The sequence below is a fragment of the Salvelinus fontinalis genome, chromosome 25 (assembly GCF_029448725.1).
Source record: "Salvelinus fontinalis isolate EN_2023a chromosome 25, ASM2944872v1, whole genome shotgun sequence".
Classification (NCBI taxonomy): domain Eukaryota; kingdom Metazoa; phylum Chordata; class Actinopteri; order Salmoniformes; family Salmonidae; genus Salvelinus; species Salvelinus fontinalis.
In genome coordinates this window covers 33,068,368-33,089,464 of record NC_074689.1, presented here as the reverse complement: position 1 = coordinate 33,089,464, position 21,097 = coordinate 33,068,368, and the positions used below count along the sequence as shown (strand labels likewise).

The window sequence follows — 21,097 nt, the reverse complement described above, 5'->3', positions numbered from 1 at the left end:
GAATGGTTGTTTTCTTCTTCCTCAGACGACCCGACGGTGTGCTCCATCTCCAACCCTGACTTTGTGATCTACTCGTCGGTGGTGTCCTTCTACCTGCCCTTCACTGTCACCCTGCTGGTGTACGTCCGCATCTACGTCTTCCTACGGAAAAGGAGGAAGAGGATCGCCTTCCGCCAGCTCAAAAGTGGAAAGGTCCAGCCAGGCTCGGCCCTGGCCTCAGTGGTGAGAACACATCCAAATGGTCCCACAGTGATAGTGCAAATGTAACTTGAAGTGAGTGCATACTCTCATACATCTGCACATAGGTGTGTAAGGATTTCCTTACAGAAGAGATGACAATCTCAATGGGACTCACATAGATAAATGAATGAAAAAGCACTACACGCTCACATCAACATTGCACTCATGATTGGCCAATGTCACAAGTGGCATCTGTCATGTGACACAACCACAATGAAATGTCTACCAGCATCATACAGAGCGTGCACGGAAACAGAGATCTTGGAGAGATCTGATGTAGAGAGGCGGTTATCCAGCTAGTCGTGGTTGCAGGAGGGATGATGATATAACCACTCCATGGAGTTGTGGTGAGGTCCATGCTGCTCTCTACGTGGCCCGGCTCCATATGATGTGTAGAAAGGAGCGTATCTGAGAGCTGGGCGAACAGTTCTACTCACTTGTCAGTTCAGGTTATACGATAATGTGGGATCTGAGGATCCGTGGGCTTGTTGGAGTTCCTTTGATCATTACATTCACGTTCAGGCAGGTTTCAGGGTCATTTCCATCACACTAGAGGTGACTAAGGTCATGCCCATAATGTGATGGTAGCAGGTGGAAGGATAGTTTGTTACAGTCCGCTCTTTACCGACTTAGAAATCACAATGTCAAATAAATGGCAATTACATGGTAATTATAAACTAATTACTGTTTTGTTTAATTGGGATTCATTAAAATAGGAGCCATTACATTGTATTTAGTTCCAAAGCGTGCCAATTGTTACCACATAGTAAATACCAAGCAACACCATCTGGAGGGGAAGTCAAATAAAGAGAATTGAATCAGTGACATTGGGGCTGGTTATAAGATCAGACCCTTCATTTGAGCGGCGGGTTGCAGGATCATTTCCAGTCATTGAGCCCAGATTTGATCATATCCATTACGGGATGTTTGTGTTGTCGGATCACGTCCCAGGAGACATCTGGGATGATGGAACTAACGGTGCTGTTTGGGAATGTTGGAACAGGATTTAGTTCCAGCTAACTGGAGAAAAATGTGATATGGAGAGAAAAGCTTTCAATGCTGCCCTGATTTAGTTTTATTTTGATATAAATGGAATGCAATTTTTTCTCCCCATCCAATTTCAATAGAGTCAATCAGAGATTGAGACAGCAGGCAAAGACGTTAAGAACTTGAGGAATCTGGTTTAAGGTGTTCGAGGGCCCTGTGCTACGTGGTTTAGTTAACAGCTACTATATTGACAGATGGATGGATTGGGGAATGGGTGCTAAGATAGATTTGTTTACCTTTTGAAGGATGAGTCAGGTTTGATATTTCCTCTCTGCCAATCCTCTCACCCTCCTTCTCTCCGTCCCGCCTCATGTGTGTTTAGGGACAGTTTGAAATTTACTGGGGTGGGGGGGTGGGGTCCAAAATAGGGGAGGGTTGACTAACTTTTGTTTTGGTGAGGGTTGTGTATTGTTTCATTGGGCAAAGAGGATGGTAGTGCGATTTTTTGCCTCGTTAACATTCGCTCTTTTGCAGGTTTACTATAGAATTTCTCCATATAGCCAAGTTTCCTCATCTGCTTGCATGCACCTCCACTACATTAAGGTGTTTTGGTACTTCCTTTATGCACTACGCTTTTCTGTGTGCTAACCTTTACTATACCACAGGTCAATATGTTCTAGCAGTCTGTCTACCCTGCCCTCTATCTACCATTCATAGTGACAATAGTAGTTGGTGGATCATTTGTCCAGATTTGCAATAGGCTAACTAGCAATCATACCACAGGTAAAAGCATTCAAAGCTGCATACATTTTCAATATGAATCCACAAGAACAAATAGGAATAGTTGATAGGCAACGGAGAGGCCAGTTGCATCATTGCGCATGAAAGAACAGTGAAGACATGAGACACACAGCTGAAAAAGCTCCCCTATTGATCTTGTTTAGGGACAATACAATTCTCCTAACAAAACTAGCCTACAACACCACAATGCAATTAACAATTGCAATATTGTTTTTAAGTGAGTACAAAATTCTACTCTAGGCTGCAGTGAAAATACCTTATTTACATAAGTATTCAGGCCCTATGCTACGAGACTCGAAATTGAGCTCAGGTGCATCCTGTTTCCATGGATCATCCTTGAGATGTTTCTACAACTTGATTGGTGTCCACCAGTGTTAAATTAAATTGATTGGACATGATTTGGAAAGGCACACACCTGTCTATATAAGGTCCCACAGTTGACAGCGCATGTCAGAGCAAAAACCAAGCCATGAAGGAAGGAATTGTCCGTAGAGCTCCGAGACAGGATTGTGTCGAGGCACAGATCTGGGGAAGGGTACCAAAACATTTCTGCAGCATTGAAGGTCCCGAAGAACGCAGTGGCCTCCATCATTCTTAAATGGAAGAAGTTTGGAAACACCAAGACTCTTCCTAAAGCTGGCCGCCCAGTCAAACTGAGTAATCAGGGGAGAAAGGCCTCGGTCAGGGAGGTGACCAAGAACCCGATGGACACTTTGACAGAGCTCCAGAGTTCCTCTGTGGAGATGGCAGAACCTTCCAGAAGGACAACCATCTCTGCAGCACTCCACCAATCAGGCCTTTATGGTAGAGTGGCCAGACGAAAGCCACTCCTCAGTAAAAGGCACATGAAAGCCCACTAGGAGTTTGCCAAAAGGCACCTAAAGGACTCTCAGACCATGAGAAACAAGATTCTCTGGTCTGATGAAACCAAGATTGAACTCTGTGGCCTGAATGCCAAGTGTCACGTCTGGAGGAAACCTGGCACCATTCCTACGATGAAGCATGGTGATGGCAGCATCATGCTGTGGAGATGTTTTTCAGTGGCGGGGACTGGGAGACTAGTCAGGATCTAGGGAAAGAGGAACAGAGCAAAGTACAGAGAGATCCTTGATGAAAACCTGCTCCAGAGCTCTCAGTCAAGGGGTCTGAATACTTTCCCAATGCACTGTATATATACAGTATGTATATATTTTGTTACTGACAAATAAAATCAATCCAAACTGTGCAGCGGCCATTTGATAAATGGAAACGGTTACTGGGTAGGCCTACAAAGTAGGGAGGGATGTATTTTCTGTTTGTCGAGATTGACCTAGTCTATCGTGGTATTGAAAACGCATACCATGATATTGAAGCACCTGAAGTTGGTATGCTTTGTTTATTGCTTGTGTGGTGCATTGGCACAGAAACCTGTTGGTGGAAAATGAGTTGCTTTTATTATTCTAAATATGACATCATAATTGTGATAATCTGATGTCCCCCTAGCTGATCATTGTCTGGCTCTGATCGTAGTGTAGAACTAATGAAACAGGCAGGGAGATTGAACTCATCCTTGGTGGTGGGCGAACCCTCAACCTCCTGGCACGTATCCCTTCGTGGCATCGACTATGCCACAAAAGCATGCTGCAGTGGCAAAGTCGATATCCACGACTATAATCACAGGGTCGCTAGGATTATTATTTGTGGTCGTAAACATTATTTAGAGTTAATTCTATGAGGGTACATTTCAAACTGTCCCTTACATGTTGAAAGATGAGTCAGTCATCATGTGTATCCCTCTCTCCATCCCTCTCTCGCTCCATTCATTCCTCTCTCGCTCCATTCATCCCTCTCTCTCGCTCCATTCATCCCTCTCTCTCGCTCCATTCATCCCTCTCTCTCGCTCCATTCATCCCTCTCTCGCTCCATTCATCCCTCTCTCACTCCATTCATCCTCCTCTCGCTCCATTCATCCCCCTCTCGTTCCATTCATCCCCCTCTCGCTCCATTCATCCCTCTCTCGCTCCATTCATCCCCCTCTCGCTCCATTCATCCCCCTCTCGCTCCATTCATCCCCCTCTCGCTCCATTCATCCCCCTCTCGCTCCATTCATCCCCCTCTCGCTCCATTCATCCCCCTCTCGCTCCATTCATCCCCCTCTCGCTCCATTCATCCCCCTCTCGCTCCATTCATCCCCCTCTCGCTCCATTCATCCCCCTCTCGCTCCATTCATCCCCCTCTCGCTCCATTCATCCCCCTCTCGCTCCATTCATCCCCCTCTCGCTCCATTCATGCCCCTCTCGCTCCATTCATCCCCCTCTCGCTCCATTCATCCCTCTCTCGCTCCATTCATCCCCCTCTCGCTCCATTCATCCCCCTCTCGCTCCATTCATCCCCCTCTCGCTCCATTCATCCCCCTCTCGCTCCATTCATCCCCCTCTCGCTCCATTCATCCCCCTCTCGCTCCATTCATCCCCCTCTCGCTCCATTCATCCCTCTCTCGCTCCATTCATCCCCCTCTCGCTCCATTCATCCCCCTCTCGCTCCATTCATCCCTCTCTCGCTCCATTCATCCCCCTCTCGCTCCATTCATCCCTCTCTCGCTCCATTCATCTCCCTCTCGCTCCATTCATCCCCCTCTCGCTCCATTCATCCCCCTCTCGCTCCATTCATCCCCCTCTCGCTCCATTCATCCCCGCTCGCTCCATTCATCCCCCTCTCGCTCCATTCATCCCCCTCTCGCTCCATTCATCCCCCTCTCGCTCCATTCATCCCTCTCTCGCTCCATTCATCTCCCTCTCGCTCCATTCATCCCCCTCTCGCTCCATTCATCCCTCTCTCGCTCCATTCATCCCTCTCTCGCTCCATTCATCCCCCTCTCGCTCCATTCATCCCCCTCTCGCTCCATTCATCCCCCTCTCGCTTCCTTCATCCCCCTCTCGCTTCCTTCATCCCCCTCTCGCTTCCTTCATCCCCCTATCGCTCCATTCATCCCTCTCTCGCTCCATTCATGCCTCTCTCGCTCCATTCATTCATCCCTCTCTCGCTCCATTCATCCCCCTCTCGCTCCATTCATTCCTCTCTCGCTCCATTCATGCCCCTCTCGCTCCATTCATCCCTCTCTCGCTCCATTCATCCCCCTCTCGCTCCATTCATCCCTCTCTCCCAGGAGACGTGTCTGCAGGAGGAAACCCCCAAGGAGAAGAGAGACCTGTCTCCCATCAGGATCAAAGTGGTAAGAGTAGTGTGTATATGTGTGTGTGTGTGTATATGTGTGTGTCTGAGTGTGTGTGTGTGTATATCTGAGTCCATGCGTGTATGTCTTTATGCGGTCTGCTTGTAGGTTTTTGTTTATGTTGGAAAGTATGAGAGGGTGAAGTACACTTTTAGAAGTAAAGGAGCCTGGAAGAACCTTTTGGGGTTAAAAGAATTACCACACAGGGAACCTTTCCAGTTCAAAAATGTTCCTCGAGGAACCTCTCAGAAAAGAGGAATCCCTGTTTAAAGGTTGAAACTGGAACCTTTTTGTGATGGGAGGGGTTCAATTTTTTACCTTTTTAATAATATATTGTAGAGGTGGCAGCCTATCAAAAGGCATGGCTTTCAAATAGTTATTTTTGGCCAAACGTTAGAGTAAATGTCATTCCTGTTCATCATGTTAAGTTTGTACATATTTTCCTTGAATATTTATGCATATTACATATTCTAATATAATATTAATAATATTAACATTGCTGATTATATATAGTAATAAAGTGTTAACTATTCCAACTTTGGGATTTGAATAGATTATTGAAGAACTGAGGGTATGTTTACACAGGCAGCCCAATTCTGATTTTTTTTAATTGGCCTTTTGACAGCTTCGAGGCAGATAGATAGACAGCTTCGAGGTAGATAGATAGACAGCTTCGAGGCAGATAGATAGGCAGCTTCGAGGCAGATAGATAGACAGCTTCGAGGCAGATAGATAGACAGCTTCGAGGCAGATAGATAGACAGCTTCGAGGCAGATAGATAGACAGCTTCGAGGCAGATAGATAGACAGCTTCGAGGCAGATAGATAGACAGCTTCGAGGCAGATAGATAGACAGCTTCGAGGCAGATAGACAACCTGAGTTTTTGGATGGGTATTCAAGCTGCACTGTTGTTGGTTTAAACATAATCTAAATAACTCACTGACTCTCAATGAATCAGGTGGCATATTCAGATATTCTTGGCAGTGAGTGTCTGTTCTCTTTTTAGCATTGTGTGTGTGTGTGTCATTACTTTGTCTTAGCCCCAGGGCTGCGAGGGAGCTGAAAATCTGAATTATGAAGCTCCTCTCCTACTGCTTCTAAACTCAGATCCCAATCTTAAAGTTTCGCGCTTTATTTGTCACACCAGCTCGCGCATAATCCACAAATTACTTCAAAGATGGAGAAAATGACAAGCTTTAATTTCCTCCTGAGAACAGGGCTGCAAAGCTTGGCTGTTAGACGTGTGTTCAGACTGACAGGCAGAGACATGAGAAACAGGAAGGAAGGAGCAGTGAAATAGGAAGGGCCGGGGTCTCTGGAAGTAAGGGGTGGCGATCAGGGACAGACACGTGTAGAATCAGGAGTAAGTGTCAGGGAATCCTGTCACCTGATGTCCCAGTTCTGAAAAAGTCCCTGATTAGAGGGGAAATATGAAAGCAAACAGTGTTGCAGACCTTAATCTGCATACCCCCATCCCCTCCCTCTGGAATCGGACAAGGGGTTGTTTTTGGACCAGATCAACAGTAGGGTCATTGGTCAGCACCTTCAGATATGACTGACTGTGTGTTCCTTCCAGGAGAGTGTGGAGCCGTCAGTGCCCCCTAAAACTCGCCTCCTGTCGGGGTGCCTGAGGCGTAAGCGCACCCGCACGGCCCCCGTGGAGAACACTCTGCTGCCCCCAGTGGACATCCAGAACTACTGCAGCATCAGCCACGCCTCCTGCGGCCACACCGAGCACGAGCAGGACTGCGCCAAAGAAGAGGAGTTGGCCAAAGAGAGAGTGCGTAGACCCGTGAGGAGGAGCTGTGAGGTCAAGGAGTTGTCCAATGGACGCATTCACACGGCCCTCCGCCCCGCCCCCTGCTCCCAGTCCCTGGCCGGCCAACAACAACAACAACATGGAATCAGGAGCATGCAGAACAGGGAGAAGAAGGCTACGCAGATGCTGGCCATTGTTCTTGGTAAGAAGTAGTACTCTCTCTATTAGAACTATCACCATGTGTATTATTCATTCATCTCTATGAACTCTGCCACGTGATTTGATTGAGAACACATGGACCACATGGGGAAGAGTGGAAAAGAGAGGAGAGACAAAGGAGTCAAATGGGTCAATCAGAAGCTGGGGATGATAGACTGTGAATACTGTTGTAGAATACTGGGGTTATGGACATGGGGGTCAGAGGTCAGAATCACTCTCCCTCCCAGATCTATCCATTATAACAACATTTTACTCTGCAGAATAATAGAACAATGTCTCCAGAGCCGTACAATACCATTGTATTGCCTATGTAGGATATCAGTTACAATTCATTACCTTCACTGCTGGGTGCCTAGCACTAGTTTGTCTGCAGTTCTAGTGAGACTTTATTAAGTCAGAACAAACCATGGTAAAGCTGAAATGTAAATTGGATGGGCGGATCTAAATATAGATATGTAAATTGCATGGATAGATCTAAAGATAGATATGTAAATTGGATGGGTGGATCTAAAGATAGATATGTAAATAGGGTGGGTGGATCTAAAGATAGATATCGACTCTGAGGTGAAACACCTACAATAGCACCTTACCATTCTATATTTCTTTCACACACACGCAAGCGCACACACACAGACACAAGGTATACACACCTGCACACACGCATGCACCGAACACACACAAACATACACACTGTAATGATTAGCGGATGTTGTTAACCGCCATTGGTCCAGGCTGTTCATTGTGAGAGCTGGCATGTTGGCGAGTCCAAGCCCTACTGAGTGAGACTGAAGCTAATCAGAGGTGTCTGCTTAATTAGACAGAAGAGTCACGTACACACACATACCACACACACACACACAGAGAGCAGATGTCCTCAGCGTGACACTCCCTAGCTTCTCTGGCCTAGAGAGAATCGGATCGGTCAGCCATGTCACATGACTTTGACGACTTTGAACTGTGGGGGAGACACTTTCTGAATTCCAAATCGACACCTAGCCCACGGTATCTTCATTCGATCACTCTGTTGTCTGTGAGAATTTTTCTGCGTTGTCAAATGAGCCCGTGATTTACATAAATTCACTGAAACCCTGCAGTTCTTTCTCAATCGCTCGCTTAAATCGCTAAAGCACCAGACAGAATACATTTCATACTACTAGGTCCTACTGTAGGTCCTACTACTGCGACATTCAAATGTACAGTATCTTAAATGCAGCCATACACATCAACAACCATTGTTTTATATAGCTTAAAGAGACTGAGGGGAATCTTAAGCACTTACAAATCCGTAAGATATTGTAAGAATTTGATTTCATAACATACAGGGCCTTCAGAAAGTATTCACACCTCTTGACTTTTTCCACATTTTGTTGTCTTACGGCCTGCATTTAACATTTATTAAATTGAGACTGTGTCACTGGGCTACACGCAATACCCCATCGTGTCAAAGTGGAATTGTGTTTTTAGAAATGTTTACAAATTCCTTAAAAATGAAAAGCTGAAATGTCTTGAGTCAATAAGTATTCAACCCCTTTGATATGGCAAACCTAAATCATTTCAGGAGTAGAAATTGGCTTAACAAGGCACATAATAAATTGCATGAACTCTGTGTGCAATAATAGTGTTTAACGTGATTTTTGAATGACTACCTCATCACTGTACCCCACACGTATAATTATCTGTAAGGTCCCTCTTTCGAGCAGTGAATTTCAAACACAGACATTGAATATCAATTAGCATGTTGAAGTCAGTGGAGGCTGCTGAGGGCAGGACGGCTCATATTAATGGCTGGAAGGGAGCAAATGAAATGGCATCAAACACATGGAAACCATGTGTTTGATGTATTTGATACCTTTCCACCTATTCTGCTCCAGTCATTACCACGAGCCTGTCCTCCCCAATTAAGGTGCCACCAACATCCTGAAGTTAAAGTTATTCATTTGGATGGTGTATCAATACACCTAATCACTACAAAGATACAGTTGTCCTTCCTAACTCAGTTGCCAGAGAGGAAGGAAACCGCTCAAGGATTTCACAAGGCCAATGGTGACTTTAAAACAGTTACAGAGTCTAATGGCTGTGATAGGAGAAAACTGAGGATGGATCAACAACATTGTAGTTACTCCACAATACTAACCGAAATGACAAAGTGAAAAGAAGGAAGCTTGTACAGAATAAAAATATTCCAAAACATGCGTTCTGTTTGCAATAAGGCACTAAAGTAATAATGCAAAAAATGTGGCAAATGTATGTCCTTAATACAAAGCGTTATGTTTGGGCCAAATCCAATACATCACTGAGTACCACTTCATATTTTCAGGCATGGTTGTGGCTGCATCATGTTATAGATGTGCTTGTCATCGGCAAGGATTAGGCAGTTTTTTATGATAAAAAGAAACAGAATAGAGCTAAGCACAGGCAAAATCCTAAAAGGAAAACCTGGTTCAGTCTGCTTTCCAACAGACACTGGGATATGAATTCACCTTTCAGCAGGATAATAACCTGAAACACAAGGCCAAATCTACATTGAATGTTCCTGAGTGGTCTAGTTACAGTTTTTGACTTAAATTAGCTTGAAGATCTATGGCAATATTTAAAAAATGACTGTCTAGCAATGATTAACAACTAACTTGACAGAGCTTAAAGAATTTAAGGAATAATATTGTACAATCCAGGTGTGCAAAGCTCTTAGAGACTTACCCAGAAAGACTCACAGGGCTGAATCAATGCTAAAGGTGATTCTAACATCTATTGACTCAGGGGTGTGAGTACTTATGTAAATGAGATATTTCTGTATTTCATTTTCATAAATTAGCAAAAATTAAAAAAACATGTTTTCACTTTGTCGCTATGGGGTAATGTGTGTAGGTGGGTGAGATGTTTTTAATTTTTTTTATCCGTTTTGAATTCAGGCTGTAACACAACAAAATATGAAAGAAGTCGAGAGGTAAGAACACTTTCTGAATGCACTGTATCATTTTTTTGCAGGACTTGATATTGGTCTCTCCACTATGACGTACAAGTGTATCCGAAATGCAATTGGGCTCTAAACAATAGCCTACTGTAGCCTAACAAAACTAGTTTCCCGTTAGAAATGATCACTTTTATGATAATTATCAAATCATTCTGCTGCAGGATTATTTTCCTCCTTCAACGAAACCGGTCAAATTAAGATCCTACATCTGTACATAAAGTGTCTATGGGGGTATGGGTCTACTTGGAATTCTGTCAGTATGTTGAAGTTGCTGTGTGTTAACTTGCTGGAGGATGTTTGTATAGGAGCATAAGTTAAACCCATTAACCCTGTAGACCAGGCTTGCTCTCTGTGGCTGCTGTAGCGTGCATTAGCTGACCGTAAGGCTAATGTATACACCACACACTGTACAGGTTCATGAGGAATGAAGGTGTTTGAAGTCATAATTCTGACTCACTCTCTTTTACACTCCCTCTTTATCTCGCTTTCCGCTGTCTCGCTCGATCTGTCCCCCCCTCTCTCTCCAACCCTTTCTCTCCCCCCTTCCTCTCTCGCTTTCTCCTTCCCTTTCTCTCTATCGCTCCATCCCCCTTCCCTCCCTCTCTCTCCATCCCTTTCTCTCTCCGTCCATCATGCTCTCCCTCTTCCCCATCCATATCTCCTCATCCCTCCCCCTCTTTCTCCATCCCTCTTGCTCTCTCCATCCCCTCTCTCCCCCCTTCCCTTTCTCTCTCTCTATCGCTCCATCCCCCTTCCCTCCCTCTTCCAGGAGTGTTCCTGATCTGCTGGCTGCCGTTCTTCGTGACTCACATCCTGAACACCCACTGCAGGACATGTCGTATTCCCCCGGAGCTCTACAGCGCCTTCACCTGGCTGGGCTACGTCAACAGCGCCCTTAACCCTGTCATCTACACCACCTTCAACATTGAGTTCAGACGCGCCTTCATCAAGATCCTCAGCTGCTGAGAACAGAGTTGGTCCAGCATGACCATGTCAGGCTAATGGCCATGCACCTAAACTGTACTGGACCTTGGGCCCGGCATACCTGAGTATGAATAAGATGCATGAGTCATGGCCTGAGCCTGACTGCATATTATCAGGGGCAATGACTCTCCTTCAATAAGATCATCTGCTGCTGAGAGGCCAATAGGTCCACCGTAACCATGTCATGCAAGGCTTATGACCAGTACTGGACCTTAGGCCCGGAACACCTGATGTGCACACCTGAGCATGGATAATGGATACTGTACCTGAGGCATGGATACATGAGCCATGACCCGTCCATCTTTAGGTTCAATGACTCGTCTTCATCTAAATCATCTCCAGCTGAGAGGACAGATCCATAAAGACCATGTCTGACCATGCTCTTCCACTGAACCTCTCAGCACACTATAGCACACCTGAGCAAGGACTTTCTGACGGTAACACAGGCCCTGCACACCTGAGCTGAACTACAGGTACCGTATCTGACTTGGCTGCTAGTTAGCTGGGCAAGGACCTGCTCTACCTGTGTTATACTGTACACAGTGGGCAGGAGACATGAAGGGAGGGTATGGGAGTTAAATTCAAACCATACAAATTACTGCTACAATACTAGTGATTCAGAGGTGGGGGAAATACTTTTATAGAGAAAAGAGGACAAATGCAACAAAGGAAATGGAGAGAAGTAGAGTTCCACACATCCATATGACACAATGTACAGCCATCAAAAGACACGAAACCCTTTCCCTGCTGCAGGGGTATTCAACCGGAGGTACTACAGGGGCTCCGCCACAATAAATACAAAATAAAGTGGAAGAAATACAACTTTTATTTAAATGTTGTTGTGACTATCCCTAGCAACAACAGATTACACACTTTAATGACATACTTCTTCCACATTTTGTTGTGTTACAGCTTGAATTTAAAATGGATTCAATTTAGATTTTTTTTGTCAATGACCTACACACAATACCCCATAATGGCAAAGTGGAGTTATGTTTTTAGAAATTTGTACAAATTAATAAAAAACGAAAATCTGAAATGTCTTGAGTCAATAGGTGTTCAAACCCTTTGTTATGGCAAGCCAAAATAAGTTCAGGAGTACAAATTTGCCTAACAAGGATTTTTGAATGACTACCTCATCTTTGTACCCCACACATACAATTGTCTGTAAGGTCCCTCAGCCGAGCAGTGAATTTCAAACACAGATTCAACCACAACGACCAGGGAGATTTTCCAATACCTTGCAAAGAAGGGAACCTATTGGTAGATAGGTAAAAAAAAAAAAGCAGACACTGAATATCCATTTGAGCATGTTGAGCTATTAATGAGCTATTAATTTGAGCTATTAATGACACTTTGGATGGTGTATCAATACACCCAGTCACTACACAGATACAGGCGTCCTTCCTAACTCAGTTGCCAGAGAGGAAGGAAACCGCTCAGGGATTTCACCATGAGGCCAATGGGGATTTTAAAACAGTTACATAGTTTAATGGCTCTGATAGGAGAAAACTGAGGATGGATCAACAGCATTGTAGTTACTCCACAATGCTAACCTAAATGACAGAGGTTAAAGAAGGAAGTCTGTACACAATAAATATATTCCAAAACACGCATCCTGTTTGCAACAAGGCACTAAAGTAAAACTGAAAATGTGGCATAGAAATGAACTTTATGTCCTGAATACAAAGCGTTATGTTTGGGGCAAATCCAACCCAACACATCACTGAGTACCACTCTCTGTAATTTCTGGCATGGTGGTGGCTGCATCATGTTATGGGTATACTTGTCATCGGCAAGGACTAGAGGTTTTTTTAGGATAAAAATAAATGGAATAGAGCTAAGCACAGGCAAAATCCTGAACCTGATTCAGTCTGCTTTCCAACAGACACTGGGAGACAAATTCACCTTTCAGCAGGACAATAAACTATAACACAAGGTGAAATATGCACTGCTTACCAAGACAGGACAATGAAAGTTTCTAAGTGGCCTAGTTACAGTTTTGACTTAAATCGTCTTGAAAATCTATGGCAAGACTTGAAAATGGCTGTCTAGCAATGATCATCAACCAACTTCACAGACCTTGATTTTTTTAAAGAGTAATAATGTGAAAATATTGTACAATCCAGGTGTGCAAAGCTCTTAGAGACTTACCCAAAAAGCTGTAATCACTGCCAAAGGTGATTCTAACATGTATTGACTCAGGGGTGTGAGTATGTACACTACCGACTACCGTTCAAAAGTTTGGGGTCACTTAGAAATGTCCTTGTTTTTGTATGAAAAGCACATTTGTTGTCCATTCAAATAACATCACATTGATCAGAAATACAGTGTAGACATTGTTAATGTTGTAAATGACTATTGTAGCTGGAAACTGCAGATTTTTTATGGAATATCTACAGTCATGGCCAAAAGCTTTGAGAATGACACAAATATCAATTTTCATAAAGTCTGCTGCCTCAGTGTCTTTAGATATTTTTGTCACATGTTACTATGGAATACTGAAGTAATTACAAGCATTTCATAAGTGTCAAAGGCTTTTATTGACAATTACATGAAGTTGATGCAATGAGTCAATATTTGTAGTGTTGACACTTCTTTTTCAAGACCTCTGCAATCCGCCCTGGCATGCTGTCAATTAACTTCTGGGACACATCCTGACTGATGGCAGCCCATTCTTGCATAATCAATGCTTGGATTTCGTGGGTTTTTGTTTGTCCGCCCTCCTCTTGAGGATTGACCACAAATTCTCAATGGGATTAAGGTCTGGAGAGTTTCCTGGCCATGGACCCAAAATATCAATGTTTTGTTCCCCGAGCCACTTAGTTATCACTTTTGCCTTATGTCAAGGTGCTCCATCATGCTGGAAAAGGCATTGTTCGTCACCAAACTGTTCCTGGATGGTTGGGAGAAGTTGCTCTCGGAGAATGTGTTGGTACCATTCTTTATTCATGGCTGTGTTCTTAGGCAACATTGTGAGTGATCCCACTCCCTTGGCTGAGAAGCAACCCCACACATGAATGGTCTCAGGATGCTTTAATGTTGGCATGACACAGGACTGATGGTAGCGCTCACCTTGTCTTCTCCGGACAAGCTTTATTCTGGATACCCCAAACAATCGGAAAGGGGATTCATCAGAGAAAATGACATTACCCCAGTCCTCAGCAGTCCAATCCCTGTAACTTTTTCAGAATATCAGTTTGTCCCTGATGTTTTTCCTGGAGAGAAGTGGCTTCTTTGCTGCCCTTATTGACACCAGGCCATCCTCCAGAAGTCTTCACACGTGCAGATGCACTCACACCTGCCTGCTGCCATTCCTGAGCAAGCTCTGTACTGGTGGTGCCCCGATCCCGCAGCTGAATCAACTTTAGGAGACGGTCCTGGCGCTTGCAGGACTTTCTTGGGCGCCCTGAAGCCTTCTTCACAACAATTGAACCGCTCTTCTTGAAGTTCTTCATGATCCGATAAATGGTTGATTTAGGTGCAATCTTACTGGCAGCAATATCCTTGCCTGTGAAGCCCTTTTTGTGCAAAGCAATGATGACGGCACATGTTTCCTTGCAGGCAACCATGTTTGACAGATGAAGAACAATGATTCCAAGCACCACCCTCCTTTTGAAGCTTCCAGTCTGTTATTCAAACTCAATCAGCATGACAGAGTGATCTCCAGCCTTGTCCTCGTCAACACTCACACCTGTGTTAACGAAAGAATCGCTGAAATGCAGGCAATTTTTTTTGGGGGGGGGGGTTCAGTTCATTTGCATGGCAAAGACGGACTTTGCAATTAATTGCAATTCATCTGATCACTCTTCATAACATTCTGGAGTATATGCAAATTGACATCATACAAACTGAGGCAGCAGACTTTGTGAAAATTAATGTGTCATTCTCAAAACTTTTAGCCATGACTGTACTTAGGTGACAGAGGCCACATTGTCAGCAACCATCACTCCTGTGTTCCAATGGCATGTTGTGTTAGCTAATCCAAGTTTATAATTTTAAAAGGCTAATTGATCATTAGAAAACCCTTTTGCAATTTGTTTGCACAGCTGAAAACTGTAGTGATGATTAAAGAAGCAATAAAACTGGCCTTCTTTAGACTAGTTGAGTATCTGGAGCGTCAGCATTTGTGGATTCGATTACAGGCTCAAAATGGCCAGAAACAAAGAACTTTCTTCTGAAACTCGTCAGTCTATTCTTGTTCTGAGAAATGAAGGCTATTCTATGCAAAAAATTGCCAAGACACTGAAGATCTCTTCCATCACTGTGTACTACTCCCTTCACAGAACAGCGCAAACTGGCTCTAACCAGAATAAAAAGAGGAGTGGGAGGCCCCGGTGCACAACTGAGTAAGAGGAAAGGTACATTAGTCTCTAGTTTGAGAAACAGACGCATCACAAGTCCTCAACTGGCAGCTTCATTAACTTCTCTGGGATAGTTGGGACGCTAGCGTCCCAACTGACAAGCACCCCCAACCCCCCCCTCACTGATTAGCATCGCGTCACAATGAAAAGGAAAATCTAAATATCATAAAATCACAAGTCCAAGACACCAAATGAAAGATACAGATCTTGTGAATAAAGCCACCATTTCAGATTTTTAAAATGTTTTACAGGGAAGACAAAATATGTAAATCTATTAGCTAACCACGTTAGCAAAAGACACCATTTTTCTTTGTCCACCATTTTCTCTCTCCACCAGTAGCTATCACCAATTCGGCCAAATAAAGATATTGATAGCCACTAACCAAGAAAAAACCTCATCAGATGACAGTCTGATAACATATTTATTGTATAGGATAGGTTTTGTTAGAAAAATGTGCATATTTCAGGTATAAATCATAGTTTACAATTGCACCCACCATCACAACTCGACTAGAATAAATACAGAGAGCAACGTGTATTACCTAATTACTAATCATAAAACATTTCTTAAAAAATACACAGCTCACAGCAATGGAAAGACACAGATCTTGTGAATTCAGACAATATTTCAGATGTTCTAAGTGTTTTACAGCGAAAACACAATAAATTGTTATATTAGCATACCACATGTGCAAACGTTACCCGAGCATTGATTCAAGCCAAAGAGAGCGATAACGTAATCATCGCCAAAATATATAAATTTTTCCACTAACCTTCTCAGAATTCTTCCGATGACACTCCTGTAACATCATATTACAACATACATATAGGGTTTGTTCGAAAATGTGCATATTTAGCCACAAAAAAACGTGGTTATACAATGACAATACTAGCCTGAAAATGCCGGGCTCCATATTTGACAGTGATCTTGTCTCATGAATAACTATTCATAAACTTGACTAAAAAAATATGAGTTGGACAGCTATCGAAAGACAAATTAGTTCTTAATGCAATCGCTGAATTACATTTCTAAAATTATCCTTACTGTGCAATACAGGGTTCGCCAAGCGAAGCTATACCAAAGAAAATGGCGGAATATGCGTTTAACATTTTTCGACAGAACAACGATTTATCATCTTAAATATTTCTTACTATGAGGTGATCTTCCATCAGAATCTTGGGCAATGTATCCTTTCTTGGGTCTAATCTTCTTTTGGTCGAAAGATGTCCTCTTGTCCGTCGAAATGCCCACTAACGTTCGACCGGGACCCCGAAACGTGCCCGGCGCTCCAAAGTGCATCACAAAGCAATGCCTCAAAATCGCACTAAACGGATATAAATTGCTATAAAACGGTTTAAATTAACTACCTTATGATGTTTTTAACACCTATAACGAGTAAAAACATGACCGGTGATATATTACTGGCTAAACAACAGCTTGGAAAGAGAGCAGGTCCGACGTCCATCGTGCGTCAGGCGCAGGGAGCAAAAGAACGGTACATCCGGTCTTTGGCCTTTTATACAGGCCCTGATTGCGCAATCGACTCCATTCAAATTGTCACCACTTACTGACATCTAGAGGAAGGCATGGGCAGTGTTTGTATCCTCATAGCATTTACAGGGACATTAAAACTGACCTGGGACCAGAGGCCAAGATTTCTGAAATCTCACTCCATATCAGGAAAAGTGCTGTAGAATGAGTTCTGTTCCACTTAGAGACATAATTCAAACGGCTATAGAAACTAGAGAGTGTTTTCTATCCAATAATAACAATAATATGCATATTGTACGAGCAAGAATTGAGTACTAGGCAGTTTAATTTGGAGACCAATTTTCCCTAAGTCGAAACAGCACCCCCTATATCCCAGAGAGGTTAAATAGTACCCGCAAAACACCAATCTCAACTCAATGAAGAGGCAACTCCGTGATGCTGGCCTGCTAGGCAGATTTGTAAAGAAAAAGCCATATCTCAGACTGGCCAATAAAAAGAAAAGATTAAGATGGGCAAAAGAACACAGACACTAGACAAAGGAACTCTGCCTAGAAGGCCAGCATCCCGGAGTTGCCTCATCACTGTTGCCGTTGAGACTGTTTTTTTGCGGGTACTAAACTTGGATTAGCTAACACAGAAGTAATGGTTGCTGATAATGGGCCTCTGTATGCCTAAGTAAATATTCCATTAAAAATCAGCCTTTTCCAGCTACAATATTTATTTACAACATTAACAATGTCTGCACTGTATTTCTGATCAATTTGATGTTATTTTAAGGGACAAAAAAATTGCTTTTCTTTCAAAAACAAGGACATTTCTAAGTGACCCCAAACTTTTGAACGTTAGTGTATATAAATTAGATATTTCTGTATATCATTTTCAATAAATTAGCAACATTTTCTAAAAACATGTTTTCACTTTGTCATTATGGGGTATTATATGTAGATTGGTAAGGAAAACAATCTATTTAATACATTTTCAATTCAGGCTGTAACACAACAAAATGTGGAATATGTAAATAGGTATGAATACTTTCTGAAGGCACTGTACCTACAGTAGAAAGGAGAGAATATCTTATTTCTAATGTCAACTTTATTTCTCAACTCCTAATATTGAGCAAATTACACTCACTGGAGGCAATTACACTCACTGGAGTATCTGACAGGCTTTGAAAAAGCAGCCGTGAATAGGCTACCAGTGAGTGCCGATGGCTGCTTTGACATTCATTTTTGCCAACTGCTCTTAGTGAAATGTGTTTGGAGTTACCTTTCACGCTAATAGGCTGTTAGGGTTTACACTTCCTCTTCCAATTAGAATGTGGGGATTTCAAAATAATGAAAACGATCTACCAAGTCAATTCATTTTAAAATGTTGGTTACTTCTCCTTGCCATTATCATTCACCTGATGATAAGAAACGTTTTTTTGTTAACGTATGATGGGGATCCCTGGGTCGCCGGTTTGCCTGGGAGCAGGTCCCTGGGCAGGAAAAGGTTGAAGACCCCTGGTCTAATGTGATCTTTGTTTGAGGTACAAGGAATGATACGCTGTCCTGGTGGTTGAAAAGGTGACGTGAAGAAAGACCCTCAGTCAGTAATACTCACACAGATCAGTCCCAATCACAATCCTCTGTTGGATGCCTGGAACAGTGTTATGACCAGGCCACAAATGCTGACGTCATGTGTCAATCAAAGCACACAGTCTTCCTTGCCTCAGTGTATTACTATTTGAGTCTACAACTCACAGCTCAAGCACAGATCTAGGATGCGTCCCAAATCACATCCTACATAGTGCACTACTCCTGACCAGACGTAGTTTGAATAAGGTGCCATTTATGATGCAACCCTAGAGTTCACAACTCTGTCTCCTACACTACTCCAACTGATGACTCAAAGCTACTGTATACATGTACTGTAGCAAGGGCTCACAGTCCAATTCATTTCTAAGGTTCACTGAGGTGATGGGCCTATTATATTCAGAACAGCAGTACTTACTATTACTACTGACATCATCCAGGGCTCTCGAGTGGTGTAGCGGTCTAATGCACTGCATCTCAGTGCTAGAGGTGTCACTGCAGACCCTGGTTTGATTCCAGGCTGTATCACAACCGGCCGTGATTGGGAGTCCCATAAGGCGGCCCAGCGTCGTCCGGGTTAGGGTTTGGCCGGGGTAGGCCGGCATTGTAAATAATCATTTGTTCTTAACTGACTTGCCTCGTTAAATAAAGGTTAAATAAAACATTTAAAAATCCACCCACCACCATGTATTTAGAGAACTATATGGCTCTGTCCGCCTCTGCATGCGTGTCACAGTCATCAAGCTGTTTATATTTGAATCACTGTGAATTTATTCAAGAGTTGCTTAAAGGCTCCGTCCATCTGAATCACAAAGAGTCATTTTATATCTGGATGTGAGAGATGTTTGGATTGCTGTTGGAGTCATTTAAACCGATGTCAACACTTATGGAACACAGAGGAGGCGTTTTGAAAACGGTTCTTTGTGCCACTGTTAGATTTTTTGATAAGCCTCTGGTTAAGCCATGCCTGCTGGGTTGAAAAATATCTGAAGCTCTCTGTTCCTTGATAGTGGCGTTCTCAGGGGGCGGGGCTTTGTAGTGCCAGTGAATCAGACACGGGTGTGAATGGTGAGGTGGGCGGGGCTGTCATAGATGAGAAAAGCTTCTCTGTGTTGTGGTGAATAAAAGCTAAATTAAGCAGTTCTCATCGGCTACTTGTCATCTGTACGCACACACAAAACACACACTCACACACAAAACACACACACACACACACAGAGTGTGGAGAGAGAAAGTGAGCGGTACATGTGGTGTGGGGAGGCAGATTGGGCTCTGGGGCAGTATCACAGCTGGACCCCAGCTGAGCCTTGAGAGAAACCACAGAAACATGTAGAGAGATAGAGAGAGAGAAGATGGACGGAGGGCTGAAGATAGAGAGAGAGAAGATGGATGGAGGGCTGAAGATAGAGAGAGAGAAGATGGATGGAGGGCTGAAGATAGAGATAGAGAAGATGGATGGAGGGCTGAAGATAGAGAGAGAGAAGATGGATGGAGGGCTGAAGATAGAGAGAGAGAAGATGGATGGATGGATGGAGGGCTGAAAATAGAAAGAGAGAAGATGGATGGATGGAGGGCTGAAGATAGAGAGAGAAGATGGATGGATGGAGGGCTGAAGATAGAGAGAGAGAAGATGGATGGAGGGCTGAAGATAGAGAGAGAGAAGATGGATGGAGGGTTGAAGATAGAGAGAGAGAAGATGGATGGAGGGCTGAAGATAGAGAGAGAAGATGGATGGAGGGCTGAAGATAGAGAGAGAAGATGGATGGAGGGCTGAAGATAGAGAGAGACGATGGATGGAGGGCTGAAGAGAGAGAGAAGATGGATGGAGGGCTGAAGATAGAGAGAGAAGATGGATGGAGGGCTGAAGATAGAGAGAGAAGATGGATGGAGGGCTGAAGAGAGAGAGAAGATGGATGGAGGGCTGAAGATAGAGAAAGACAAAAGGAAGAGAGTGAGATGAAGACAAGAAAAGGAGAGAAGATGAAAGGACAAAGGCAGGGTGAGAGAGTGAGAGAGAGTAGAGAGAGTAGAGAGAGGGGAGAGAGAGAGAGTGATGGCTAGGAGGGGATAGATGTTGAGTGGAGCCAGTCAGGGCAGTGGAAGGAACACCAGCAACACTGAATCCACTTAGAGATCTACACCTGCTCACCTACCGCAACCCACACATCACCTCACACTTAAAGTGTGTGTGTGTGCATGTTACACATGCGTGCAATTGTGTGTGAGGGGGAGAGAGAGCATAGAGCATATGGATGTAAAAGAGAGGATGAGACCATAATCTGTTTGTGTGTATACATATCTGTGTTGGTTTGCATATTGACGTCTGCATGTTGATGTCTGCATCATGTGCAATAGCAAAAAAAAATCTAATCAAAGTTTATCCTAATAGTATTTAAATATTGCACAGATAAAATGAAGCGTTGCCTCTTTCAAGGTAACACAGTTTAGCAGATGTTATAGTGGCTGCAGCAAAATGCTTGTGTTTACTTGCTCCT

At 43.6% G+C, this 21,097-nt stretch overlaps 1 protein-coding gene across 2 annotated transcripts in view; it reads left to right on the top strand.

Moving 5' to 3' along the window:
• drd3 (dopamine receptor D3) overlaps positions 1-19,745 on the top strand; it is a 71,082-nt gene extending 51,337 nt beyond the window's left edge. For both annotated transcript variants that reach the window (XM_055881977.1, XM_055881976.1), the window contains exons 5-8: positions 26-222; positions 5,174-5,239; positions 6,816-7,200; positions 10,958-19,745. In XM_055881977.1, coding sequence (XP_055737952.1) covers positions 26-222; positions 5,174-5,239; positions 6,816-7,200; positions 10,958-11,154 — 845 coding nt within the window. In that variant the 3' untranslated portion in view covers positions 11,155-19,745. The remainder of the gene's footprint in view (positions 1-25; positions 223-5,173; positions 5,240-6,815; positions 7,201-10,957) is intronic.
• The last annotated feature ends 1,352 nt before the right edge of the window (positions 19,746-21,097 follow it).